Below are 12,445 nucleotides of genomic sequence, written 5' to 3'. Positions count from 1 at the left end.
CTTACCAATTTTCCATTTTCTACATAAATAATAAAATATGGGGCTATAGAAAAAAAAAGTGCTCAATAAATATTTGTTGGTTATTGTTTGTTGACTGATAATATACATACTTGGGTCTTATTTATGAGTAAAGGAATGCATACAGAGATAATTTGATCTGGTTCCTACTTAAAACACAAACACAAAGTAGAAGTTTAATAAATGTTTGTTGCTTGGTTCGATTCACTCAGTAAATCAACTGAAATTCAGAATAACTAATTGACACTGTGAAGTCCCCTTTAACAGAAGGTATATACAATAGCTGCTTACAGAGGAATCTGAGATCTCTGGAGACAAATGCCTTCTTAGAGGCAGTATGGGGTGTTAGTGGAAAGGGTACTGACTGAAGTGTCTGTCAGAACATCTGGATTGAAGCCCTATTTGAGGCACTGACTAGCTATGTATGACTTCTGCCAGGTTACTTAATGACTCCTGCTCTTGGTTTCTACAGCTCTAAGTTCAGCTAATACTTGCCCTGCCAACATCATGAGGTCATTGAGAGATTCAACCTTGTGAAGTGCAGAGCTCTCTTTCTTGACTGGTGACTGCCTACCTTGCACGCTGTTGCTATTTCACAGTAGGTCCCAGCCTTGCTCCTCTTCACTCCCCACTCAACTCTCTGAACTTCTCTTTTGATAGCTGCGTTGCCCCCTTGTGAGTGCCCTCTCCCACTCCCTTTCTAGCTTCCCTTTGGGTTTTGTTTTCTTCCTTTAGAATGCAAGCTTCTCTGGAGCAGGGGCAAGCTGGCTCGCTTGTGTTTGCATTCCTAGTGCTGAGCACAGTGCCTGGGACACAGTAATTGCTTAGTAAATGCTCTAGGCCAGCACTGAATGGGTGTTACCTCACTCTAAATGAGTACCTGAAGAGGCCTTTGCCTAAAAGGGCCAGGGTCTCCCACTGCATCCTGGGCCACCTCCAGTCATCCTGATGAATATCAGGCCCCTGGACCCAGAAGGCTCGTGACCTTGCACAGCCCTCCCTCACTCAAATCAAAGTCAACTGCAAGTCATGCCGTCATTTCCCTGATGCCACGGTCCTCTTCAAGAATGAAGGACAAACACAATAACATTCAAGTTCTTAGTTCCCCTGGAGGTCTGAAGGGGTGGGGCCAGTACAGGATAGCAAAACAGCAAACTAGCTTCAATTTATTTCAATTCCAGGGATTCCAGTCACTGTCTTGGGAGCCTAGAACAGGCTTTACCTCAAGAGTGGTTCAAACTATAACCACTCTTTGGATGACTATCAGACTGGATCAGCATTGGCCCAATAATTAATTATAGTATCAAAAAAAAACCCTTTATGTTAAACTACTGTATCAAATCAATTAAATTCCTGTACTGTTTGTCCTCAGCCCACAAAAATGACTCAAATAATGACAGCTGAAATAGTATTTTAAGATTTCTGAAATGTTTTACACATATTACCCTCATGAGAACCTCGTAAAATAGATATAGATATAGATATAGATATAGATATAGATATAGATATAGATATAGATATAGGCAAGGAGGTTTGGATCTGTAGTTTTATCAGAATGAGGAACTCCATGGTGTACAAACTTCCTTCTCCAAAGAAGGTTGGTAATTTTTGTCTTCTGTCTCAGGCACAAGACTAGTTAGTCACATGGTCATATCACTAGTACATGTCCAGTGCAGGACAGACTCTTTACTTCAAGGTGAGTTTTTTTTTTAATTTATTTATTTATTTTTAGTTTACCACACACGGTTCTACATAATTTTGAGTTCCAGATTTTCTCCCCTCCCTCCCCAAGACGGCCTGGAATCTCATATAACTATTCAAGGTGAGTTCTTGATCCACTGTCATGCTGCCTTCTCTAAGTAAGTGCATACCACAGGTATGCTCAAAAAGTAAATGTCTCCTCCATCACCACAACTATTAAGTACTGGAGGCAAGATTCCAACCCAGGCTTTTCCTGTGTCTAAGTCCAGTGTTCTCTGCACTATATCATATTACCTCTCAACAAAATATTAATTTTACTTCCAGAGGAATGGACATTTGGAAAAGAGGGAACACGTATTCAGTCATTTTTTCTTTTGTTGTTTCCTCTGGTAATCTTTTGATCTAGGGGCTAGGGAATACATTCCTGTTCTCCTGATTAGGCCTAAAAGTACTAAGGATATAGTGCAAACTTTGTTGTTGTTCAGTCATGTCCAACTGTTCGCGACCCCTTGGACCACAGCACACCAGTACTGTCCGTGGAGTTTTTTTGACAAACATCCTGGAATGGTTTACCATTTCCTTCTCCAGTGGATCAAAGCAAACAGAGGCTAAGTGATTTGCCCAGGGTCACACAGCTATTAAGTGGGTGAGGCCCACTGAACTCAGGTCCTTCTGACTTCAGGCCCGGTGCTCTATCCACAATCAAGCTGCCTCATGGTGCAAAGTCACACAACTAAAAACTGATAAATCCACAATTTTATCTGGGTGAGTATGCCCTCCACACATGCAGATCACAACTGTTTCCCATCTTCTCACCTTTATATCCCTACATGCCCTAAAGGGGATCCACCCCAGTATGTTGGAAGCCCTTCTCAGTCCTCTTAATCTCTCCAGGTACCAAAGCAGTGCTTGGGCTATTTGTTTTCTCTTGTCCTCTGTAACCAGCCTACCTCCTTTTCCTATCAAGTAGATACATATAGCCACATAAAACTCACAGAATGTTAGACCTGGAAAGGCACTTACAGATGAGGAAGTTAAGGTCCTCAATGAAATCTTTTAAACCACTTATCCTAGGCAACATGCCTTGTCTTGCTCTTTGGGATATTTTTCATTCTGATTCTTCCAAGATCATGTGTTCCATGATTCAGCAATATGCATCCTTGAGAGAGTAACTGGTGTTGAAGAGAGGATTTTGCTACAATGAGAAGTTTGGGATCATTAAAAGCAGTGTAAAATTTCCCAAGGGCCTTCCTTTCTCTTCCTTTCCTACTGATTTCCAGATCCAGTTCACTGTCCATCTGTAGCACTTGTCCAAGATTTTATACAGATGAATGCGCATACATAACTCTCTTCTCTCTTAACAGGTTGCCCACCCAAATGTATGTCATAGTCTGGGCAACAGGCATTTTTTATCCATCATTTTGCAGTGTAGATGGTTAAAATGATCTATTTCACATTACAATGTGAAGGTGTTGAGTCCCAGGGTTTAATATAATTGTTCTAGGGCCATGTATCAACTGGTCCATTTAGAGAATCTCGCCATCGACAGGAAATCCCTTCCTTTGTTTGGTTTCTGTACAGGATATCTACCATGAAACTGACAAAAAAAACGGGTGAGCACATGTTCCCCCTGCTTTACAATGGTCTTGATTTCAACCCCTGACAAATCAGTGAACAAAATTACTAAAAGGGGCATCTGTCATAGTATAGACTGAACATAGATATGAAAACCACATAGACTCTCTACTTTGTGTTAGGCAAATGTTAAAAAACAAACAAATAAATGAATAAATAAATGGACTGCAGACTTATAGACTTCTCAGAAAGTTTTATGAAGCTAATAAGTAATCCTTCACATCTATATGATATTCTAAAGTTTGCAAAGGGCTGTCCTCACCACTGCCCCATGTTACAGAAAAGCAAGCTGAACTTCTTGGGTTAAGCTGTTTGATCTCGGAGCAGATAGATGCCTGACATGAGATTTGAATACAACTCGGAAGATGACAGATCATCAGTTCAGAGTTCTAAGTGAACTCAGAGGCCAAGAAATCTAATGCCCTCTTGTTACAGATGAGGAAACAGAGGCTAAGGGAGGAAGTCTGTTAGACAGCATGTCCAAAAATAACCATTACTCCATGCAGCTTCTTAAAATGTTTTCTCTACTACAGAAAACTGTCTATGAAAACTTGTTTGTTTGTCTTATGTTCTCAAGGATACCCCTTGATCATGCATAAGTTATTTATCATAAATATTTTAGAGAAACGAGACAGTAGACATATGGGTTGGAAGTTGCTAGTGTCATCTTGTTTGAGATTTTTCAGCGGAACCACCACCTGTGATTTTTTTCCTTTCTTTTATAATCTTCTCCAGTTTGAGATATTTTAGAATAACACCCCTGCATGCCTTTAAATTGGTGTCGCCTCTAGTACAGATCACTTCTACATATCAGGCCCAGCCATACTCCAGCTTCATCTTCTTAAATGCTTTCACTGCTTCCTTACAAAGTACATGAGGTACTCTGTTGTTCGGTGCAGATATACAAACTTACCGTCATAATCAGTCAAAAGAGACTGATTTTAAAAATCTAGGCTGTCCTTTTGTATTTATGATTGCCCTTCCAATGGTATGTGCAAATGTTCTCTGAAGGTTCTGGTTTGGCAAGATAATCAAATACCCCATGAAATCAAACTTCTTCTTGTTGCCTTTGGGCAGAAAACAAAACCAACTCTGCCAACTTCTTAATTCTTTCAAGGAGAATTGTCAACATGTCCTTTGATTTAGCTGTCATTATCACAGAATCTTAGAATTGGAATGGTCTCCAAGTTCATCAAGTCCAAACCGTCCCTGAAAAAAACCTCCTCTTTTATGACACACCACAGAAAAAATCATTCAAGTCTTTGTTTGAAAATCTCCAATGAGGTTAAGGGGCACTACCTTCCAAGACAATATATTCCACCTTTAAACAGTACAATTTGTTAGAAAGTTTTCTCTTATATCAAAACTGAATTTGCCTCTTTGCAACTGCTACCCACTGTTCTGAGATCTTGCCTAAGAGGTCAGAGTCATTGTTCCACGTAATGGCACTCCAAATATCTGAAGTTACCATTTCTTCACACTCCTAAGTCTTCCCTTTCCCAGGTAAAATATTCCTGGTTCCTTCCATCAAATAGCAGAAATCAAGGCCTTTCAACATCTCTGGATATTAGTCCTCTCTAGCATATTAAAAACCTACCTAAAAGGTAGAATCCAGAACTGAACATGATACTCCCAAAGTGTTTGGACAAGAGCAAGTAAAGCAAGACTACTGCATAACGCACTTTTCCATGCAGCTTGCATTAGTTTTCTTGCCTGTCACGTTAGGCTATTGGTTAATATGGAACTTACAGACCACTAAAGATCTAAGATTTTATTCAGATCAAATAGTTGCTTAGCTAAGCCTCCTTCATCTTGCACTTGTGAAGTTCAGTTTTTTAAAGATACAAGTGTAAAATTTTATATTTATCCCTATTTTATTTCACTATATTAGCTTCAGCCCAATGTTCACTTCTATCAAGAACTTTTTGGATTCTGACTTTTTGTTCTAGCTTTGTATCACCTGCAAATCTGATAGGCATGCAATCTCTGCCTTCATCCAAGTCACTGATTAATCAAAAGGTAAGCAAGCTACCCAAGGCTAAGTCCAGCTATTGGGAGGGTGGGGGGTGGAGAGGGTGGTGGTGGTGGGAAGATAACTCCATGTATAGCTCTCCTTCTACACAAATGATTACCATTTAGGTCTTCCTGTTAACCAATTCAAATTTCACCTAATTGTACTACTGTGTAGCCCACTTTTCTACATCTTCTCCACAAGAAAAGCTTAAGAGACTATGATAAATGCATTGCTAAAATCTAGATAAAGTAAATTTAAAGCATTTCTCATCTACTAGTCTAGCAACCCTGTCAAAAAAGAAAATAAGGTTAAAGATAAGCCTCAAATGGATAGATTAAGACATAAAGGGAGACATCATAAAGAAATTACCTTTCTTTAAGTAAGGTAGAAATTAGAGGAAGAGTTCATGACTAAATAAGGAATGGAGAGCATCACAGAAAATGGAAAATTATGATGATATAAAACTTAAAAGTTTTTACACAGATAAAATCAATGTAGCTAAACTAAATTTAAAGGTAAACAGTTAACTGGGGGGGAAATCCCTACAGCAAACTACTCTGACAAAGGGCTCATTTCCAAGATATGTAAGGAACTGATTCAAATTTATAAGAATAAGAGGCATTCCCAATGAATAAATGGCCAAAAGATACGAACAAGTAGTTTTCTAAAAAAGATATCTAAGCTATCCATAGCCATATGAAAAAGTGCTTCAAATTACCAATAATTTGAGAAATAAAAATTAAAGTAACTTTGAAGGTCTACATCATACCCATCAGATCGGTAAAGCTGACAAAAAGAGAAAAATGACAAATATTGGAAGTGCTGAGGGAAAACAGGCACATCAGTGCACTGTTGGTAGAGCTGTATATTCACTCAGTCTTTCTGGAAATAAATTTGGAGCTCTGCTCCCAAAATTACTAAGCAGTCATGATACTTTTTGACTCAGCAATACCATCACTAGGTCTATACCCAAAAGAAATCAAAGGAAAAAAAACTGACAAATATGAACAAAAAACCTTAAAGCAGCTCATTCTGTGATGGCAAAGAACTGAAAACCAAGGGAGTGCCTATTAATTGGGGAATAGCTGAACAAATTATGGTATATGAATGTAATGGAATACTACTAAACTCTTAAGAAATGGTGAAAGGCTTCAAGAAATCCTAGGAAGACATAGGAACTGATGCAGAGTTAAGTGAGTAGAATCAGAAAAATGTATACAATAACAAAAACACTTCAAAGGCAAACAATTTTAAAAGACTTTAAGAGCTTTATTCAATGCAATGACCAATGATGAAGCATGCTATCTACCTCCTAACAAAGAGCTGATGCACTAAGGTGAGAGTGACATTTTTTTAGACATGGCCAATGAGGGAATTTGTTTTACAAGGCTAAGCATATTTATTACAAGGGTTTTGGTTTTCTTTGTTTTCAATGGGGTAGGAGGGAGATGGGGGGAAAAGAAAATTTTTTTGTTAAGTTGAAAAAAAAATTTTTTTAAGACAAGGTTAGTCTGACAGGACCTGTTTTCAATAAGGCCATGCCCACTCTTTGTGATCACTGCTTTCCCTTGCCATCCCTTGAAATACATTCTAAAACTTTTTAGGAATCAAAATCATATTCAAGGGGCTGTAGCTTACAGACTCCATCCATTTCCTTTGTTTGAAAATCAGGGCAAAAATTCTTCTTTCTCTTATCCTATTCTCCATATACAACTTTGTATTTATTTTGTATACAATTACTCTCAGAAGAACATGCTTTCTCCCCTGAACAGAATTCAAGCTCTTAAAGGGCAGAGACAATGTCATTTTTGTCTTTGTATCTTCAGTACTTGGCACTGTGCCCAGTATACAGTAAGCATTTAATAGATGACAGCTGTTGATGATACTACAATCTTTTAAAGATCATTGACAATGGTTCAGAATCACATCCAAAGGTTCTTTCAGTACCCTGTGATGTAGCTGATTTCAGGACCTGCTGATATGAACTCATCAAGGAAAGCTAGAAGCTCTTTAACTATCTCCTTACTTATTTTGGATATGAATTCCTTAATAATCACTTTTGTTCTGTTCTTTCCAGTCCTAAGACCATACTTTCCTTGGTAAAGAAAATATAAGACAAAAAAAAAAAGAGCTGTGCAGCTCTGACTTCTTTAGATTTATCATCACCAATCTACCTCAAGCATGCCTCCTAACTCTTCTTTTTTTTCCCTGATAGAGCTTTCAAGGAAAAAAAAAAAAACCAGGTAATTTTGTTATGCTAATAAGAGACAATGGCTAGAATTTATATATAGCCTTAAGGTTTGCAAAGCACTTTAAAAATATTATCTCGCTTTAGCTTCACAACAACTCAGAGAGATGGGTGTTATCATCCTCATTTTACAGATGAGAAAGCTGAGGCAGACAGAAGCAAAATGACTTGCCTGGGGTCACGTAGCTAGTAGGTATCTGAGGCTGGATTTGAACTTAGGTCTTCCCAGCTTTCAGGTCCACTGGTCTATCTAGTATATCTCCTAGCTGTCAAATGCTGCCCTCCTCACTAGCCTCAGCTCATTCTGTGGCTTAACACATACTTAAGCTCTTCTAAAAGGCCTATGAATACTACTGCATCTGTATCTGCTTTCCTTCATGGCAGACCACTATCAACATGTGAGAAAATGGAATTAAAAAAACCAAGGCAGTTTTGTTTTATTAGAGAATGTGGATTTTCTTCTATTCAGAATTTTGCTCACTTCTGATAAAGTGGCAAAAATTGACACTAGGGCCCTTAGCGTTCAGTAGCTTACAATTCCATTTACATTAATAGACTTGTGACTATTGTCAGAATCATTATTGCCACACAATGAATTGTTACTATAAAAGGCTATCTTGGAATGCAGCACAATATATTGGAAGGAACACTGGGCTAGTTGTCAGAAGACCTAAAAGAGCTCTGATAGACTGTACTTAAAACTATTACACGTCAAACATAATTTTATAAGCAAACTAAGTTGTACGCAATGCATCGACGTAAAGCAACAAAGTGACTTTAGATATATAAGAGCAAATTTCAAAGTATTGTTATGTATTTCAATATTCCCAACAAATGTCCTTTAAGGCTAAAATATTTCCACATATACCCATCTCCCTCCTCTTTGTTTTCCTTCCTCCTCTTGAGAAAATAAAAATGTTTTACTATTGCAGAGTATGCCCAGTCCAGAGGGGGATTATCGAAGGCAGAGTCTTAGGTAATTAAGTCAGTTATATGTAGAAACCTCATTCTCCAGTATAAGTGGCTGCATATCCCAACTACACTGGGCAGAAGAGCTCCCTCACATACCACCCTCTCTTCCAAGAAAAAAGTCTGTCCCTAGCTCCAGATCCCTCCCTCCCATCAGATGTCATTCATCAGCCAAACATGAAGGCACCTGCAATGCAACATCTCTAGAGTCAGACCCTAATGCATCTCTCAAATCCAGGTCCCAGAAAGGTGAAAGGTGGCCCACATTTAGAAAGAAGCTACAGTAACAAAGTTAAGGAGCTGTCAAAGTCCAGCAGCACCTACCGGAAGCCCACTTTTCGGGCATAGTGCAGACAGTTCTCCTTCACATGGGTCTGGAAATAGGCCAAGCGGCAGAGGGCTCCACATTCTGGACAGCAGTAAGGAGATTTGTGTGCATGGATGCGCTGGTGGGCACAGAAACTACACTGGTTGGGCAGCATCATCTGACACACCTGACAAGTCTGGAAAGAAAAGAGAGGAGATCACAAAAGTCAGGCATCTGTAGAGAGTTTGTGTTCCAGTCTGAATGAGTGGGCTTCAACACCATCTGAGACAAAGTAACAAAATATAAATCAGTCTGCCTGGATTCACCACTCTGATGCCAAGCTCAAAATTTCTTCTCTTGTCTTCTAATTGTGGCTCTCCCTGATTTACTGATCAAAATCAGGGATAAAACTAGATTGCACTTCCCTTAAGAGTAGTTGAATAAAGATAATGTAAAAACAAAAGATACCAATAAAATTAATTTTTAAAAACGTAAAAGAGTAGCCTGGACTTTTGTAGAGCAAGATTCTCTTCCCACTTAGCACAGGGAAAAGCCATTCCTAAACTTCTCCTTTTTTCTGTTGGATTTCATAAAGATCTGAGGCACTGTGCTGAACTTAAGACCTAACTATCAGCCACTGAACACACACTAAATTGGTAGAGCAAGAGAACATTGTGGATATTTTAGCTAAGCACTCGATAAAACATTTCATGCTATTCTTGTGAGAAAGATGAAGAGATGTGTGCTAAGTGATAGTCCATTTGGACACATTTGGAACTGGCTGAATGTCTGGACTCAAACAACAGTCATAGCCTGGGAGCAGGCTAACAGCATAGTGTCCCAGAGATCTGTGCTCAGTCCTGTGTTTTTTAAAACCATTTTTAGCAGTGTCTTCGATAAAGGCATGGACAGTAAATTTATCAGATACCTAACCCAGTGGATAACAGAGTTAGGATCCCAGAAGACCATGACAGGCTGGGACACGGGGCTGAATCTAGGAGAAGAGCTTCCATAGGATCACACGTAAGGCAGACTGATTTCAAAAGCACAAGATGAGAAAGCCTGGTTAGACAGCAATCTGTCAGAAAAAAAGCAAGCTGGGCAGTTAGGTGGTACAGTGGAAAGAGCAGTGGGCCTGAGTTCAAATCCAACCTCAGACGCTAGCTGTGTGACCCTAAGCAAGTCACTTAACATCTGTCTGCCTCAAGTTCTTCATCTGTCCAAGGGAAATAATAATGGTACCTACCTCCCTGGGTTGTTGTAAGGATCAAGAAAATATCTGTAAAGCCCTTAGTACAATGCCTGGGACGTATTAAGCACTATGTAAATGTCAGCTATCATCATCATCATCATCATTATTCAATAAGTCAACAGTGTGCTGTGCCATACCAAAAATCTATTTCAATCTAAGACTATATTGAAAGCCATAAGAAAAAGAAAGCGAAAGTCCCAGAGTATTCTGCCCAGGTCAGACAGTATCTACAGCAGAGGGGTCAAACACCAGGCCCACCACACTCCCAAGTGGCCCTAACTAAGTTAAAATGTAATCAGAAAATGTTTAACAAATTAAAAATTCAGTAAGGCACAGATAACGTTAACTTGCGGTTTTCTAAGTCAATAGGTGGCCCTTGTTTCTATTTGAGATTGATACCACTGATGTAGAGCACTGTGTTCCGCTCTAGACACTACCCTGATAAGCTAAAATATATACGAAGGGTAGCAGCTGGAATACTGAAGAAACTCAAGTCCGTATCGCATGAGGAACAGCTGAGGGAAAATGGGGATATTTTGCCTAAAGAAAAGACTCAGGGAGGACATGCTAGCTGGCTTCAAGGCCTGGAAAGACCCACGTGTAAGAGAAATGTAACTTCTCCTTAGCCTCAGAATTCCCCAGAACCAGGAGCAAAGAGGTAAATTTAGGTCTGATGTCAGGAAAAAGTTTTCGAACAATTTGAACACCTCAGAGTCAAAGAGGCTCTCAACAATGACTGGAGGACAATTTGTTCGATGTCTTGTACTGGGCATTTTTTTTTCACATATGGTTTGGATGAGATAGCTATTGAAATCCCTTCCAACTATGAAATTCTGTGATCTCCCTACTTAAAGGGAAAATGATTCTTTAGACCTTAGCGCCCTCATGTTCCATCCCTCAAGCTCCTGGTCTGGCCTGACCTTCAGGGCAGCTTCTGGTCCATAATACTTAACACAGACACAGAGTAGACAATCAATATATTTACTGCTTGACTTATTCCCTCTCTCCAGATTTCTCTATTAGCCTCTTCTAAATCCAAGAGCCTTTCTAGTTTCCATTGTTTAAGTACCATTTCTCCCCCTGAAGGTTCCCTGAATCTGATTTCCTCACACAAGCTTGAAGAAAGTCAGAACATCTAGAAGCTACCCAATTCAACCACAAAGACCTACAGACAACTCACTGAAGTTGCTGGGCCAGTGTGATTGTCCTACTCTCTATCCTTCCAGGTAGAAGAATCACTGAAGAGAAACTAATCGAACCAGCAAAGGATCAACCTATTCCTAGCATACAAGAAGACTGGGAAACTAATTTACTAATATCCCTGTTCAACATAGGTGCCTTTGAGTTTTAGGGGAAACATAAAAACCGACAGAGATCACTAATGGATTCATTCCAGGAGTTACCTTCTCATCATCTGGAAGCCCCCAGAATGGAAGAAAGAGGTACCAATCCATTCCTGCCTCTAATGCTGGGCCTGAATCTCTACCTAAATACTCTAATCGAGAACTGAGACACTCTCTCACAAAACCCAAAGCCAACAGCTATCAGCTTCAGCCTTCAGTTCCCGAGATGGAATCTTCCCTTCCTTTGAATATAGAAAAGTCAATGATGAGCAGAGGAGGGAGAGTATGTACAGTAAGTACCAGGCTGGAAAAACCCTCTAGCAGAGATTTCCTGGGGGCACTCACACAAACTATTCCCCACAGCTGGAATGAAATCCTGAATGTCCACCTCTCCCTTCAAGGTTCAATTCAAGTGTCCCTTCTATAGGACCTTCCCAGATCTCCCTAGTTACTATGCTCACTCCTTCCTACATTTTCTTTATACTATGCTTATCATATATGGGCTATATAACTTCCCAGCAGACTGTAAACTCCTTGAGGGCAGGAACTGTTTTATTTTTGTCTCTGTATGCAACGTGCCTGGAACTAAATAAATAGTAAATGAGTATGTGCTGTTACATTGGGAGACAAGAAATATGTCTACTAAATATCTGGGAGAGGAAAAGAGCGGAAGAAATGAAAGATCTAGATACAAGATCAATATGGCTTTACCTTCCTTTGCCCTCCCCCTCAACATACACACTTTGTACTGCCTGTCTCACAAAACTTCAGTTCCACTAGAAGAACCAGAAAAGTTTACTAAGAATTTGGAACAGATTCCTATGGGATGAAGAAGAAATAGCTTTATCTTATCTTTGCTCCTGGGATACACGAACCTCAGCTCAGAATGTGGTCCATTCCTAGATAAGGAATGGAGGGGAACCATGCCCTAGTGAGAAGGGATAAAGGAAAAAAAAAT

At 39.5% G+C, this 12,445-nt stretch overlaps 1 protein-coding gene across 5 annotated transcripts in view; it reads right to left on the bottom strand.

The window, feature by feature from the left end:
- Window positions 1–12,445, bottom strand: part of ZNF592 (zinc finger protein 592) — a 70,260-nt gene that overhangs the window by 18,195 nt on the left and 39,620 nt on the right. For all 5 annotated transcript variants that reach the window (XM_036735600.1, XM_036735603.1, XM_036735602.1 and 2 more), the window contains one exon: window positions 8,910–9,088. In XM_036735600.1, the coding sequence (XP_036591495.1) occupies window positions 8,910–9,088 (179 nt within the window). The remainder of the gene's footprint in view (window positions 1–8,909; window positions 9,089–12,445) is intronic.

Source organism: Trichosurus vulpecula, chromosome 8 (assembly GCF_011100635.1).
Source record: "Trichosurus vulpecula isolate mTriVul1 chromosome 8, mTriVul1.pri, whole genome shotgun sequence".
In the NCBI taxonomy this organism is placed as follows: domain Eukaryota; kingdom Metazoa; phylum Chordata; class Mammalia; order Diprotodontia; family Phalangeridae; genus Trichosurus; species Trichosurus vulpecula.
Note: the sequence above shows the minus strand (reverse complement) of the source record. Positions and strands in the feature narration are given on the sequence as shown.